Source organism: Sinohyriopsis cumingii, unplaced genomic scaffold (genome assembly GCF_028554795.1).
Source record: "Sinohyriopsis cumingii isolate HCF-2022 unplaced genomic scaffold, ASM2855479v2 utg000400l, whole genome shotgun sequence".
In the NCBI taxonomy this organism is placed as follows: Eukaryota; Metazoa; Mollusca; class Bivalvia; order Unionida; family Unionidae; genus Sinohyriopsis; species Sinohyriopsis cumingii.
This window is the reverse complement of record NW_028315895.1, coordinates 305817-323491: the sequence shown is the minus strand read 5'-3', so window position 1 is coordinate 323491 and position 17675 is coordinate 305817. Positions and strand designations below refer to the sequence as shown.

The window sequence follows — 17675 nt, the reverse complement described above, 5'->3', positions numbered from 1 at the left end:
TCACTGGTGTGGTTCATGTCTTCATTACACCTAAGTGTAATGCATCCCTGGTGTGGTTCATATCTTCATTAAACTTAGGTATAATGCATCCCTGGTGTGGTTCATATCTTCATTACACTTTAGCATAATTCATCACTGGTGTGCTTCATGTCTTCATTACACTTAAGTGTAATGCATCCCTGGTGTGGTTCATGTCTTTATTACACTTAAGTGTAATGCATCCCTAGCGTGGTTCATGTCTTCATTACACTTAAGTGTAATGCATAACTGGTGTGGTTCATGTCTTCATTACACTTAAGTGCAATGCATCATTGGTATGGTTCATGTCTTCATTACACTTAAGTGTAATGCATCCCTGGTGTGGTTCATGTCTTTATTACACTTAAGTGTAATGCATCACTAGCGTGGTTCATGTCTTCATTGCACATAAGTGTAATGCGTCCTTGGTGTGGTTTATGTATTAATTACATTTAAGTGTAATGTATCCCTGGTGTGGTTCATGTCTTAATTACATTTAAGTGTAATGTATCCTTGTTGTGGTTCATATCTTCATTACACTTAAGGATAATGCATCACTGGTGTGCTTTATGTCCTGTGTCTTAAGTGTAATGCATCACTAGTGTGGTTCATGTCCTTATTACACTTGAGGTTCATGTCTTCATTACACTTAAGTGTAATGCATCACTGGTGAGGTTCATGTCTTCATTACACTTAATTGTAAAGGAACTTTGATGTGGTTTATGTCTTCATTACACTTAAGTGGAAAGCATCCTTGGTGTGGTTCATGTCTTCATTACACTTAAGTATAATGCATCCCTGGTGTGGTTCATATCTTCATTACACTTAAGCATAATTCATCACTGGTGTTCTTCATGTCTTCATTACACTTAAGTGTAATGCATCCCTGGTGTGGTTCATGTCTTTATTACACTTAAGTGTAATGCATCCCTTGTGTGGTTCATGTCTTCATTACACTTAAGTATAATGCATCACTGGTGTGCTTCATGTCTTATGTCTTAAATGTAATGCATGCTTGGTGTGGTTCATGTCTTTATTACACTTAAGTGTAATGCATCCCTGGTGTGATTCATGTCTTCATTACACTTAAGTATAATGCATCACTGGTGTGCTTCATGTCTTATGTCTTAAGTGTAATGCATCCCTGGTGTGGTTCATGTCTTCATTACACTTAAGTATAATGCATCACTGGTGTGCTTCATGTCTTATGTCTTAAGTGTAATGCATGACTGGTGTGGTTCATGTCTTTATTACACTTAAGTGTAATGCATCCCTGGTGTGGTTGATGTCTTCATTACACTTAAGTGTAATACATCCCTGGTGTGGTTCATGTCTTCATTATGCTTAAGTGTAATGCATCCTTGGTGTCATTCATGTCTTCATTACACTTAAGTATAATGCATCACTGGTGTGGTTCATGTCTTCTTTACACTTAAGTGTAATGCATCCTTGGTGTGGTTCATGTCTTCATTACAGTTAAGTGTAATACATCCCTGGTGTGGTACATGTCTTGATCATGCTTAAGTGTAATGCATCACTGGTGTGGTTCATATCTTCATTATACTTAAGTGTAATGCATCCTTGGTGTGGTTTATATCTTCATTACACTTAAGTGTAATGCATCACTGATGTGCTTCATGTCTTCGTTACACTTAAGTGAATTGCATCACTGGTGTGGTTCATGTCTTTATTACACTTAAGTGTAATGCATCCCTGGTGTGGTTCATGTCTTCATGACACTTAAGTGTAATGCATCCTTAGTATGGTTCATGTGTTAATTACACTTACGTATAACGCACCCTTGGTGTGGTTCATATCTTGATTACACCTAAGTGTAATGCATGCTTGGTGTGGTTCATGTCTTGATTACAGTTAAGTGCAATGCGTCACTGGTGTGGTTCTTGTCTTCATTACACTTAAGTATAATGCATCAATGGTGTGGTTCATGTCTTCTTTACACTTAAGTGTAATGCATCCTTGGTGTGGTTCATGTCTTCATTACACCAAAGTGTAATGCATCCCTGGTGTGGTTCATGTCTTCATTACACTTACCTGTAATGCATCACTGGTGTGGTTCATGTCTTCATTACACTTAAGTGTAATGCATCCTTGGTATGGTTTATGTCTTCATTACACCAAAGGTGTAATGCATCTCTGGTGTGGTTCATGTCTTCATTACACTTAAGTGTAATGCATGCCTGGTGTGGTTCATCTCTTCATTACACCTAAGTGTTCATGTCTTCATTGCACTTAAGTGTAATGCATCCCTGGTGTGGTTCATGTCTTCATTACACTCAAATATAATGCATCCTTGGTGTGGTTCATGTCTTCATTACACTTAAGTGTAATGCATCACTGGTGTGGTTCATATCTTCATTACACTTAAGTGTAATGCATCACTGGTGTGGTCATGTCTTCATTACATTAAAAGGTAATACATCCCTGGCGTGGTTGAGGTCTTTATCACATTGAAGTGTAATGCATCCTTGGTGTGGTTCATGTCATCATTACACTTAAAGGTAATACATCTCTGGTGTGGTTCATGTGTTCATTATGCTTAAGTGTAATGCATCACTGGTGTGGTTCATGTCTTCATTACACCTAAGAGTAATGCATCCCTGGTGTGGTTCATATCTTCATTACACTTAAGTATAATGCTTCACTGATGTGGTTCATGTCTTCATTACACATAAGTGTAATCCTTGGTGTGGTTCATGTATTCATTATACTTAATTGTAATGGATCCCTGGTGTGGTTTATGTCTTCATTACACTTAAGTGTAATGCATCCTTGGTGTGGTTCATATCTTCATTATACTTAAGTATAATCCATCAATGGTGTGCTTCATGTCTTCATTACACATAAGTGTAATGCATCACTGGTGTGGTTCATGTCTTCATTACACATACATCACTGGTGTGGTTCATGTCTTCATTACACTTAAGTGTAATGCATCACTGATGTGGTTCATGTCTTCATTACACTTAAGTGTAATGGATCCTTGGCATGTTTCATGTTTTCATTACAGCTAAGTGTAACGCATGCCTGGTGTGGTTCATGTCTTCATTACACTTAAGTGTAATGCATCAATGGTGTGGTTCATGTCTTCATTACACTTAACTGTAACGCATCCTTGGTGTGGTTGATGTATTAATTACACTTAAGTGTAATGTATCCCTGGTGTGGTTCATGTCTTCATTACACCTAAGTCTAATGGATCACTGGTGTGGTTCATGTCTTCATTACACTTAACTGTAATGCATCCTTGGTGTGGTTCATGTCTTCATTACACTTAAGTGTAATACATCTCTGCTGTGGTTCATGTCTTCATTATGCTTAAGTGTAATGCATCACTGGTGTGGTTCATGTCTTCATTACACTTAAGTGTAATGCATCACTGGTGTGGTTCATGTCTTCATTACACTTAACTGTAACGCATCCTTGGTGTGGTTCATGTATTAATTACACTTAAGTGTAATGTATCCCTGGTGTGGTTCATGTCTTCATTACACCTAAGTGTAATGCATCACTGGTGTGGTTCATGTCTTCATTACACTTAAGTGTAATGCATCCTTGGTGTGGTTCATGTCTTCATTACACTTAAGTGTAATGCATCACTGGTGTGGTTCATGTCTTCATTACACTTAACTGTAATGCATCCTTGGTGTGGTTCATGTCTTCATTACACTTAAGTGTAATACATCACTGCTGTGGTTCATTTCTTCAGTACACTTAAGTGTAATGCATCACTAGTGTGGTTCATGTCTTCATTACACTTAAATGTAATGCGTCCTTGGTGTGGTTCATGTATTAATTACACTTAAGTGTAATGTATCCCTGGTGTGGTTCATGTCTTCAGTACACTTAAGTGTAATGCATCCTTGTCGTCATTCATATCTTCATTACACTTAAGTATAATGCATCACTGGTGTGCTTCATGTCTTATGTCTTAAGTGTAATGCATCACTGGTGTGGTTCATGTCATTATTACACTTAAGTGTAATGCATCCCTGGTGTGGTTCATTTCGTCATTACACTTAAGTGTAATGCATCACTGGTGTGGTTCATATCTTCATTACACAGAAGTGTAATGCATCCTTGGTGTGCTTCATGTATTAATTACACTTAAGTGTAATGTATCCCTGGTGTGGTTCATGTCTTCATTACACTTAAGTGTAAAGGAACCTTGGTGTGGTTGATGTCTTCATTACACTTAAGTGTAAAGCATCCTTGGTGTGGTTCATGTCTTCATTACACTTAAGTATAATGCATGACTGGTGTGCTTCATGTCTTATGTCTTAAGTGTAATGCATGACTGGTGTGGTTCATGTCTTCATTACACTTAAGTGTAATGCATCCCTGGTGTGGTTCATGTCTTCATTACACCTAAGTATAATGCATCACTGGTGTGCTTCATGTCTTATTTCTTAAGTGTAATGCATGACTGGTGTGGTTCATGTCTTTATTACACTTAAGTGTAATGCATCCCTGGTGTGGTTCTTGTCTTCATTACACTTAAGTATAATGCATCACTGGTGTGCTTCATGTCTTATGTCTTAAGTGTAATGCATGACTGGTGTGGTTCATGTCTTTATTACACTTAAGTGTAATGCATCCCTTGTGTGGTTCATGTCTTCATTACACTTAAGTGTAACACATCCCTGGTGTGGTTCATGTCTTCATTATGCTTAAGTGTAATGCATCCTTGGTGTGGTTCATGTCTTCATTACACTTAAGTATAATGCATCGCTGGTGGGGTTCATGTCTTCTTTACACTTAAGTGTAATGCATCCTTTGTGTGGTTCATGTCTTCATTACAGTTAAGTGTAATACATCCCTGGTGTGGTACATGTCTTGATTATGCTTAAGTGTAATGCATCACTGGTGTGGTTCATATCTTCATTATGCTTAAGTGTAATGCATCCTTGGTGTGGTTCATATCCTCATTATACTTATGTGTAATGCATCACTGATGTGCTTCATGTCTTCGTTACACTTAAGTGAATTGCATGAGTCGTGTGATTCATGTCTTTATTACACTTAAGTGTAATGCATCCCTGGTGTGGTTCATGTCTTCATTACACTTAAGTGTAATGCATCCTTAGCATGGTTCATGTCTTAATTACACTTACGTATAGCGCATCCTTGGTGTGGTTCATATCTTCATTACACTTAAGTGTAATGCATGCCTGGTGTGGTTCATGTCTTGATTACAGTTAAGTGTAATGCGTCACTGGTGTGGTTCATGTCTTCAATACACTTAAGTGTAATGCATCCTTGGTGTGGTTCATGTCTTCATTACACTTAAGTATAATGCATCCTTGGTGTGGTTCATATCTTCATTACACTTAAGTGTAATGCATCCCTGGTGTGGTTCATGTCTTGATTACACCTAAGTGTAATGCATCCCTGGTGTGCTTCATGTCTTCGTTACACTTAAGTGCAATGCATGCCTGGTGTGGTTCATGTCTTCATTACACCTAAGTGTTCATGCATTCATTACACTAAAGTTTAATGCATCCCCTGTGTGGTTCATGTCTTCATTACGCCAAAGTATAATGCATCCTTGGTGTGGTTCATGTATGCATTACACTTAAGTGTAATGTATCTCTGGTGTGGTTCAAGTCTTGATTGCACTTAAGTGTAATGCATCACTGGTGTGGTTCATATCTTAATTACACTGAAGTGTAATGCATCCTTGGTGTGGTTCATGTCTTAATTACAGTTAAGTATAATGCTTGGTGTAGTTCATATCTTCATTACACTTAAGTGTAATGTATGCCTGGTGTGGTTCATATCTTCATTACACTTAAGTGTTGATGTCTTCATTACACTTAAGTGTAATGCATCCCAGGTGTGGTTCATGTCTTCATTACACGTAAGTGTAATGCATCCCTGGTGTGGTTCATGTCTTCATTACACTGAAGTATAATGCATCCTTGGTGTGGTTCACATCTTCATTACACTTAAGTATAATGCATCACTGGTGTGTTTCATGTCTTCATTACACCTAAGTGTAATGCATCATTGGTGTGGTTCACATCTTCATTACACTTAAGTATAATGCATCACTGGTGTGGTTCATGTCTTCATTACACCTAAGTGTAATGCATCACTGGTGTGGTTCATGTCTTCATTACACCTAAGTATAATGCATCACTGGTGTGGTTCATGTCTTCATTACACTTAAGTTGATACATCCTTGGTATGGTTCATGTCTTCATTACACCTAATTGTAATGCATCCCTAGTGTGGTTCATGTCTTCATTACACTTAAGTATAATGCATCCTTGGTGTGGTTCATGTCTTCATTACACTTAAGTGTAATGCATCCCTGGTGTGGTTCATGTCTTCATTACACTTAAGTGTAATGCATCCCTGGTGTGGTTCATGTCTTCATTACGCTTAAATGTAATGTATCGCTGGTTAAAAAGATGTAACAATTTCTGTAAAACTGGGTTTAACTTACCATTAAGGTCATCATGTGGATTATTGACATAACACTCAAGATGATGTTTTACATTTAAAAGAACAGTGATCATAGTTTTAATCAATTTACTTTACAGTTACTAGCTTTTGATTCCATTTACATCTTCTTTAACTGTTACATGTCTGCAATAATGTGCATGTAACTTAAAGACATTGTTCTCATAAGTGAAATTTATCAAGACAGAAATTTTTAAACTTCATTTCTTTCTTTAGTAACTTCAAATGAGCAACATGTGAAGATTTTTTAAAGTGTTTGTGTACATAAATAGATGTCTCTATTTAAACAACAAAACTATTGAAGTCCCCAAGTACAGGAAAAAAAGAAATGACACTAATACCTTGGCACATGTAAAACTGAAGACAGAGCATGTAACTTTTTCAAGCCACTTTCATTTGGGGTATGTAAAATTTGAGTCAGGGCAGGTAACTATTTTAAGCCACTTGTAACTGGGCCTGTGTTTGAATATTTTTGTGGTTTTAAGTCCAAATTACCTATCTTGATGAAGATACAGATGTTGCCAACCCACACAGGTAAGACTTGACCAGTCCACACAACTCTCACCTGGTCCATCAGGTGATCCTCTATATGTAGAGCATGGCGTTCCTGAAAATTTAAACTCAGCTTATTTCACAGCTATCACTGGTATAGTAACTGTTGTAATAATTAAATTACATATCATGGAATAGGGATGAAAAATTACACTGATGTAATGCACAGTAACAAACTGTTTTTAATTCAAAATAGACCAAAACTTTAGAACTTCCAGCAATTTTCAGTACAATTACAATATTTACTACCTTTGTTCAACAAAACAACAAACTAACTTTTCTGAATTATCAAACATCAAAGTACATGCATATCTTATTTTGAATCAGCAAAAACACAAGCTTGATACGATTTTGGGGTACACAGTAGCCCTTAATGCTGTGACATTATCAAATGCTAAATCAAATGTGTCCTGTCCACCAATAAAAAGATCCAAAACAATATGGTTTTTGTATTTATTAGAAAATCCCCACTCTCTACATTATTTTTCTCTTATTTATAAAACTTTGATTCAGAACAGCAAAGAAAATCAATAGGTAGACATCAATGAAAACACTGAATACTGCTCTCTCAAGATAACTCAGTAGTCGGGATACACAGATGCTGATTATGCAATGTACTGAACTAAATTACAGTGAAAACCGTAGTATTACACAATCACACATTGAGAATAAGATTACATACTGAACTGAACAATAATGTTTTGAAACGGAAATAGACATAACACTATGCTTCATATTGTTTTCTTCCAGCACATGTTGTTGTACAATGGTTAAGATTTTGGTCATGTGGACCAGTTGTACCATGCTACATCTACAATCAGATTATGATAAACTCACTATAATGGAGGGGGACTGTATGACTTTTTCATCAGTACATATACATACAACTCCGACGGGAAAGGGTCTTCCACTGTATTCACAGATAGAATTATTGTTGGTTTGAATTCTAAATAATATTATGTGGTTTGAAGCAAACACAGAATCCATGAAAAGCTTAACTCTGCAAAGATGAATTGATCTACACTCGATTGTAAATCAGAATAAAATGCAAACTGCATAGACCCTGATCTGTCACTGCATAATGCACTGGTATATCTAAGTTTATGCAGTCTGTTAGGACTAATCAGTGGAATAAATAAGAATTGGATCTGTCAGAGCATAATGTGCCAGTAGGTCTGTGCCTATATTGCTTGTAGTTGGACTGGACTTATAAAATGAGTATATATGGCATGAATTGGAACTCAAAAATTATATTTTTCAACTTCTCAAATTAATTCATTAGGGAAATTTAACTCAGCTTTCAGTTTTGTCAATGAATGACAGAATTCTGGAAACACATGCATACTGCTATATTGAGGCACAAGCCCAGTCAGCTCCTTCACTTGAAATCTCCATCATTAATTTAAAAAATTTGAAACTATACTGGACACAAATTTTCATAAGCTGTATGACTGAAAGAATCACGTCTGATTTACAGACAGCATTTAGACTTTAAAAGTCAAATCAGTAAAGAGTAAGAGAATCTGTGCAAATTACTTTAAGCTCATTAATTAGCCAAAATCATCATTTTATATGAAATGACAATCGGTATTTTCAGTTACTGTGCAGTTATTTCACATAATTTATATCAGTATATGGATCTTGTACCAAAAGTATTACTGATCCAATGGAAATGAAAATCCAGTGAAATATTCTTATAAAAGATAGAAGATCATTAAAGAGGTGTAAAGATCATAAGTGTAGCAGAGTGTCTTCTGAACATTAATGTCATCAGGGAATGTATTCAAAAGAAGAATTGCAACCATGCATATTACAATAAATTATGTAAACTGAATGCTTATTTGATAATATACTGAAAGAAACTAACCTTGTACCGTTCTCATTTATTTATTTATTTACTTTTTGTTCTTTATAAGAAAAATACATAAAAGGTAACCACTATCCAAAATCTGCGTAATGCTCCTGTGATGTAGCATTTACTTCCATGGCGTGTGTCGCTTATATCTGGTAACAATACTGATATACTGTTCTTTGACATGAAGAGATAGAAATCAACCATGTCTATCAATGAATTTACACAAAAAATCCAAAAACCTGAGTCTATAGATGACAAGAATTCACAATAAATTTGGCATGGTTATATGGGAGGTGTTTCATACAATGTTGCTGTTTGGAAGCCAAGCTTAATAACTGCCATAACCTGGTGGCAGCATGGGAAGGTAATGGCAAGAGTTATTGCCACTAGTCTATATGAATCAACATAAAAAATGTACTTTTGGTTTTGTTTTTTAGTAGGGGGTAGGTGTGGGAACAGCAAGCTTATATTCCTAATGGGTTTTTTATTACTGAGGAACCTATTTTGAAGGAGAAATGATTTATCATAACCTTATTGAAATGTCTGGAAAACAGTTAAAGGCATGTTCACAAGATAAGCTTTACCCTGTAAAGGACTGTGTGCATGCTTATACAGCTAATGCTTCAATCTTAACAAACTTTTGAAATGTGACCACGGTTTGGAATAACAGAAATGATGCCATTTAAAAATCTTTGCCCTATCTGCCCATTAGACTTAATATACAGCAATAATGTGCACCCTGCTTCGACTTGAAACTCTATGTCTGATACCTCTTATTATGACTGGATTCAGTTTTTAAAACAAACATACATTAGGTCAAAACTTAATAGAAAAATCCTACAAAATATTCCTGTTAAAGAGCGATTTGGAAATAAATAATTTCAATTGGAATGAATGGTTCCTGCATCACTGACAGCCAGTTGCATACCATATATAGTCACTTATTTGTCAAGTTAAGCCACAAATAACACAGACCCCAATCTGCTATAACGTTATGCACCTATAGAACAGGGTCCATGATGTTAGTTCTATTGATTATTCCTAACAAGCTGCATAGACCCAGTTCTACTGACACATGCAAATGCAGATCATGGTGTATGCAGTTTGCAAGTGAGCATATAAAATATTCAATAACATACACATTACAGATTTTACACAGTAAATTTAAGTAAGCAACTTACACATCATGTAAAAGTTGCAGCCTTGTATTCTACATAATATTATCACATATAATTTAGAGGGTTAATGCATACAAAATGTACAGTGATATTATTCTACTATTCTAGTCCAAAGAAGAAATTATTTTTCTGTTGTATTCATGTGACTTGTACTTTAAATTTCTTGAAGGATTTTTTTTTTGTTGTTATAGGGTTTAACGCCATTTTTCAGCACAGGATAGGCTATACATGGCGGCCAGTATTAATGGTGGAGGAAGAACCCGGGAAAACCGCAGAAAGAACCACTGACCCACGAGAAGCTACCGGCAAGCTTTCTCACATATCCACATTGGCCGAGCCCGAGACTCGAACCCACGGAAACAGAGGTGAGATGGCAGTGATCCGTGATGGAGAGTGCTTTAGACCACTCGGGGCCCCAAATTTCTTGAAGGAAGTTAACTTATTTAAATATGTAACTGGTGTGCAATCCTATTTATTTTGAATACTTTTAATGAACACATATTTCCACCACACTGTCGATGTTCTTTCTTCACTCTTCTGTAATAAACCTTTTCAAGTTTTCTTTATCATATACCTTTTTTGTGGCAAGATATAGCATAACAGTGCTGGTGCAACCGTAAAATCCATAATCAAACATCTTTTCTTTTTTATCTCCCAAGTACTAAGACCATCGCAGATATTTCTGTGACACTCTAACATACCAAATTTGGATACAAAAATAAGTTTTTACAATGTATGAGTCAGCACAATATGAAATTGTTTATCATTGCCTTCAACCTTCCTACCATGCAGCTGTTTCATTTACGTTGAATCATGCGCTCACAAGTTACTCATTTTCAATGATATAAGCGATCCTACAAATTGAGGTAATATTTCTAAAAAGGTAAGCATGTTTAATTGTACAAGGCACATAACCATCATAACGTACATGTTCACGAAGAGTGGTAATAATAAAGGCTAAAATTCTCATAAAGATCAACTAAGATCAGCATCAATCAATTTCAGTTTTGTGTTCTGCTTGAGCAAACATAACTTTCCACATGATGGAAAGCTTGATGTTTCGGCATCTCCTATGTTGATAGTTGGCGAATTTGTCTTTCGTTTTGTGACAGTGGTACAGGCCAGTTAATCATTAAAACCCTGAAATTGGCTAGTGATAATAGGGAATTTTGAACGGTAACTATTATCTATACCAGTACGTTGATGTGTAATTGCCTTTTATTCCATAATATTAGCATGATTACTGTAGTTTTGGGAAATGGAGTGTAAGGCATACCCATGAACTTTTCAAAAGCCAAGAAAAGACCCTGAATAAAAAAATTGGTGATTGGAACCTAAAATTGGGAGGCTTTTCGTGGAATTTTTAAAGTCTTGTTTTCACTAGATATTGATCAATCTTTCTGGTCCAATGTGCATAAAATTTGCAAAAAGACTTGCTGTTTCTCCATGTGATGCACCCTATTTTCTCCCAGGATGTGCCCTATTTTCATATTCTGGTCAGCTGTGGTCAAATTGCACAATAGCTAATGGTTAGTCTTAAATAAACAAGAAATGACTAATTAAAAGTTAATCCTTATCGATGCAACTATTTTGTGAAAATGACAGGCCCTCCGTCATAATTCAAAGAAACCACATTCTACACTATTGGGTGTTATGCAAGCACAGCAATTGATTGGCAAATAAAGGATTCCCAATTTTACTGAACTAAAGGTACCTAATTAGGCAGCCTCATGGTACCATACATGTGGTAACTATTTTCCCTAGTTGTATATCCAACCTTATTCCCTTATTGTCAACTCATAAAACATTTAGTATTCTTTACTATAAAACATGTATTCTGAATTATTTTTTTTGAGGACACATTGTTGCATGATATGTATTTTCTTTCCTTCTTTTAATTTAACAATGGTAATTAACATTGGTATATACTGTATAAAAATGCCAGGTTTTCACTTGTGTAAGTTTCTTTTGTGGGAATGGCACTGTAGCATATGGAGTTACAGCATTCGTAGTGATCATTTTTGGGATTGAAATTAATTGTGGAAGATTTTATTGTTGTGGTTTATTTTTTGTTCTGGTTAATTTTTTATTTTTGTATTGTTGTAAAGGTAAAAGAGTCATTAAGTGAATAATCTTTAAAGTTGACATTTTATTTAGTGAAGAATCGAATTCTTTTAGAAAAGTAATTATTTTGTAACAACAATAATTTACAGGTGATACAACATAATGTGTAAGACTTTTCTTGTTAAGAAGAAATGAAAATCAAAGACATAATGTAATAATAGGAAGCAAAAATCGGAAGATATTATGAAATTGGGAGGTAGGCATGGCACCCCAAAAATCGGAAGGTTATTTCCTTACTTGCATGAAAGTTGACAGGTGTGGTGTAAGGTCATTTACATCAAAGCAAACTACAACTCAGCTTTTATGGTATTAGCGTAATTTTTGAAGCATTATTTCTGAAACTTCATTACTGTATTTTGGGGACATCATTCAAGTTTAGTGCAGGGGTACAAGAAAACAGAAAATTCAAAAGTTTCTTAAGATAAGTATACATGCAATTTTTAAAAAAATATAAGTTCGCCTAAATAAATGCATTTAGAACTTACTTCATGCATCTTGAGATGTCTCGGAGTTGTGAGTTAGCTTATACGTGGGTCAAGCACTTTTTAGTGTTTATACCTGTTCAGTTTGGGGATCGGCTTATACGCGAATGGGCTTATATGCGAATGGGCTTATATGCGAATGGGCTTATATGCGAATGGGCTTATACGTGAATGGGCTTATATGCGAGTACATGCATTACATGTATTATTAACAGTATTAGTATGCTATCGAATACATGTATTTGGTGTAGCTATTTAGAAAAAACAAAACTAACATAATAATAAATTAAAAAGCCTCACAAAAGATTACTGTATCCTCACTTTAATCCCTCATGTACATTACATCATTACTGATTTTCCTATTACTGTCACATGTGTTGAAGTTTTGATCAATTTTTAGTAGCTTCTTAAATTCAAATCCAAAATTTACTTACGACTGGTAAACAGGACTCACTTTTTGTTAGGCCAGGTGGTGTAAATGGGCATCAAAACAGGTGTTCACTCTTTGAACAATTGATAGATTAAGCAATAATTGATGGATTAAGCAATAATTGATAGATTAAGCATAAATTGATGGATTTGCCCAAACTCACACAGCTCAAAAGACAGGAGAGACATTTGATGATTAGGCAATGAAAAGAACTTTCTTGTGGCTATTCTTATATTTGCAATTATTTATAATTTTATTGAGTTTTAATTGTTAAATTTAAAAAAAAAAGATGTTTCCTATCAGTTTTAGAGCCTGTTTAAGTGTATGAATTCTTGTTGAGGCATCTGCTACATAGCTATTTTTAGAACAGGGGCCCCGAGTGGCCGAGTGGTCTAAAGCGCTCTCCATTATGGATCACTGCCATCTCACCTCTGTCTGCGCCGGTTTGAGTCTTGGATTCAGCCAATGTGGGTATGTGAGAAAGCTTGCCAGTAGCTTCTCGTGGGTCAGTGGTTCTTTCTGGGGTTTTCCCAGGTTCTTCCTCCACCATTAATACTGGCCGCCATGCATAGCCTATCGTGTGCTGAAAAATGGCGTTAAACCCCACAACAACAACAACAACAAAATTTTTAGAACAGGGAATTCTCCATCTGCAACATAATAAATATGTCAATATCAACCAAAACATTCTAACAATGGTAGGCAATCTAAGGTTTTGAACATTCCACAGCATGGAATCTTTTCTCTAAATTGACATATGTTTATCTGAGTAGAAGTTCAATATTCAAAACAAAGGATGTGTTGTTTTGTTTGACATATGAATGTCTCTTGGATTTTATGCTATCATGAGTTCATTGTGCCTTGTGAATCGCTATTATCCACACACATGAGTAACCAATATTTGCATCTTTAAATCTATTTTTGTGTTGAATAATGGTTTAGGTTACCTATAAAGGCTACTTACAAATGAAATTAAGACTATTGGTAAACAGTTATAGTGATGAGGGTCTGATAGTCAAACAATGCAAGACATCAAAACTATATAACAGTTATGATGCGGGGTGTAGCAGATCTCCCACCCACCCCACATCGTAACTATCACGGTTGGCATCTTACATTGTAGGACTGTGAATCCAATTGTTATACTGTTAGTCTTTGAAACCTCCTCCTCCCAATCCCTATATCTATTTACCTATAGTTTAAATTCAATTGTAGCAAGCTGCAGTGAAAGTGCTGTAGCCCCAATGTTGTTGGTAGATTTTGAGTTTCCCAGCTTTTCTTTTTCAAATCTAGTCAAATAAAGAATTAGTTATATTCAGAAAAACAGCAAAGATATGTTATCTGATTCTGTCAAATCAATGTATTAAGTTTTCTAAATACAATAAAACCCACCGTTTTTATTTCGTTTTAAAGGCGTGCAATGTGTATTCCTTCCAGTTCAGTGTTTATGTTAATTACTGTGCACATGACTGTATTTATAGACATCAGTATAAAGTAGTTCTCCATACAGTTTACACAGACAAAAGTGCAATTGGGTCTGATCACATGTTTATGTGATCAAAGGAAATCTTCCCTTCATATATCAACTGATGCAACTGCACTCATCACTGATTACATGACATTTATAAAGGACAATTGACAGGGGAAAATTAGAATGGCCACTGTGACCAGGTGACCACTGAACTCAGGTGAATATTTGGGCAGGTTTGACGGTAGTTTCAAACTGAAATGAATCACCTTCTAAACTACAGCTTTCAAACAGTATCAATTGAAAAGAATCAACTTCTACACCATTAGATATGCAGTCTTGAGATTTCCTTTTGATTCAGAAAATTATTGGTGGAGGTGTGAAGAACTGTAATGTTTTATAAATCTAGTAAAAGCGGCACTGGGGGTAATTTTCTCCTTATAGAATATTTCAACAAACGTGTCTGTGAGAAAATACTTTTAATGCATAAAAATAAAACCTAGCTGTTTACCTTCATTATTGGGACAGTGGGAGTACATACGCCAGGAGAAAGCTACTAAATTGTATGCATCAGAAATGCATGTAACAGGAGAGTCAACAAAGTGTGAATGCAGAAAATTGCAAGCAACCCCTGCACAACCTTGCCAACTGCAGTGTGTAAATTATTTAAGTAACTAGATAATCAAAGAAAGTGCCGCATTGTTCTATTAAAAACCTCACTGATTAATAAAGTTTTTCACTCCTCAACTAAGGGTCTCATTGTTCAATTAAGCACCTCACTGATTAATTAAGTTTCTCACTCCTCAACTAAGTGTCTCACTGTTAATTAAGCACCTCACTGATTAAGTTTCTTCCTCCTCAACTAAGTATCTCATTGTTCAATTAAGCAACTCACTGATTAATTAAGTTTCTCACTCCTCAACTAAGTGTCTCACTGTTCAATTAAGCACCTCACTGATTATTTAAGTATCTCACTCCTCAACTAAGTGTCTCATTGTTCAATTAAACACCTCACTGATTAATATTAAGTTTCTCACTCCTCAACTAAGTGTCTCATTGTTCAATTAAGCACCTCACTGATTAATTAAGTTTCTCACTCCTCAACTACGTGTCTCATTGTTCAATTAAAATTGTCTCATTATTCAGTTAAAAACATCTCATTGTTTTATTATGGTGTTTGAACTATACGTACTTCCATTAATAGATTGAATATTGTTACTGTTCATGAATATATTACTAACTTCAAACTGATTATGCATAATTTCATTTGCTTACTAGTTTTTAAGGGCATATTCATTAAACGTGAGGAAGTTTTGTGCAGTCCTGGACCCAGAAGAAAACACTGATGTGGGTAGTAAAAAAATGGACACAATGGTTAAATGAGACAAACTTGTAAAGACATTGCTTTTCTGGCAAAATTATCATCATCATCATTGGACAGTAAGCAATACCTTACCAATATCTCCCAATCATCAACAGAAAGGGGCTCCACACGTACCCAATAACATGTGGGTACACTTGGCACATGTTCAATGATCACCTGAAAAATACAAAATAGTTCATTTGTAAAATATAAAATTGATGATGAATGTGTCAATACAACACAGGTGTCCCAATCAACATGATCCAACCCAAGGGACACTTTTTAAATCAAACAGAGATTATAATTCCACTGAAGTTTGTTGGAAGAAGGTTTAAAACCAAAACTAGCCTACATGTTCCCCATCTAAAGCCTCATACCAAATTTTGTTTTAATCCGTGCAATAATCATAAAGTTATGAGCAGATGTAAAATTTGTAATAAAATTGGACATGATAAGTATGGACATGGTTAACAGTCTTTGATCCCTCCAGAATTAGTGCAGGTTAGTATTGTGAATTGGTAGTGTTGGGAACTGACTGAAATTTGAAGATCCATGACTGGTTCTGGAACGATCAATTATAATCCACTGAAATTTGAAGATCCATGACTGGTTCTGGAACCATCAATTTTAATCCACTGAAATTTGAAGATCCATGACTGGTTCTGGAACCATCAATTTTAATCAACTGGAGATATTTTTATCTATATATTTCAGAAGGAATGTAATTTTTTCATTCTTGGTATGTTGCTTGTATTCTGGAAAGTTGAATGGTTACCAACATGTTTGTCATCTTCCACTTGGCTGTACTATGTAACTGATGGCTACATAAACTGGAAAGTTGAATGCTTACCAACACGTTTGTCATCTTCCACTTGGCTGTACTATGTAACTGATGGCTACATAAACAGGAAAGCTGAATGGTTACCAACACGTTTGTCATCTTCCACTTGGCTGTACTATGTAACTGATGGCTACATAAACAGGAAAGTTGAATGGTTACCAACACGTTTGTCATCTTCCACTTGGTTGTACTATGTAACTGATGGCTACATAAACTGGAAGTTGAATGGTTACCAACATGTTTGTCATCTTCCACTTGGCTGTACTATGTAAATGATGGCTACATAAACAGGAAAGTTGAATGGTTACCGACACGTTTGTCATCTTCCACTTGGCTGTACTATGTAACTGATGGCTACATAAACTGGAAGTTGAATGGTTACCAACAAGTTTGTCATCTTCCACTTGGTTGTACTATGTAACTGATGGCTACATAAACTGGAAGTTGAATGGTTACCAACACGATTGTCATCTTCCACCTGGCTGTTCTATGTAACTGATGGCCACGTAAACTGGAAGTTGAATGGTTACCAACACGTTGGTCATCTTCCACTTGGCTGTACTATGTAACTGATGGCTTCATAAACTGGAAGTTGAATGGTTATCAACACAATGGTCATCTTCCACTTGGCTGTACTATGTAACTGATGGCTACATAAACTGGAAGTTGAATGGTTACCAACATGTTTGTCATTTTCCACTTGGCTGTACTATGTAAATGATGGCTACATAAACTGGAAGCTTTTATACACATATTTTAATTTTCTGCAGCAATTTCATTTCAAAATGTGGAAATAGTTTGAAAAGAAAAAACTTAAGATGTTCCTGTTCAATTACGGAAAATCATAACTGAATGCTTGGTCACTTTTCGGACCAAAC

At 35.7% G+C, this 17675-nt stretch overlaps 1 protein-coding gene across 1 annotated transcript in view; it reads right to left on the bottom strand.

Annotated features, from left to right (window-relative positions):
- Positions 1-17675, bottom strand: part of LOC149774181 (peroxisomal ATPase PEX1-like) — a 109685-nt gene that overhangs the window by 78281 nt on the left and 13729 nt on the right. The window contains exons 3-4 of the mRNA XM_089945712.1: positions 16050-16133; positions 7000-7111 (exon numbers count right to left, since the gene is read on the bottom strand). Of these exons, the coding sequence (XP_089801838.1) occupies positions 7000-7111; positions 16050-16133 (196 nt within the window). The remainder of the gene's footprint in view (positions 1-6999; positions 7112-16049; positions 16134-17675) is intronic.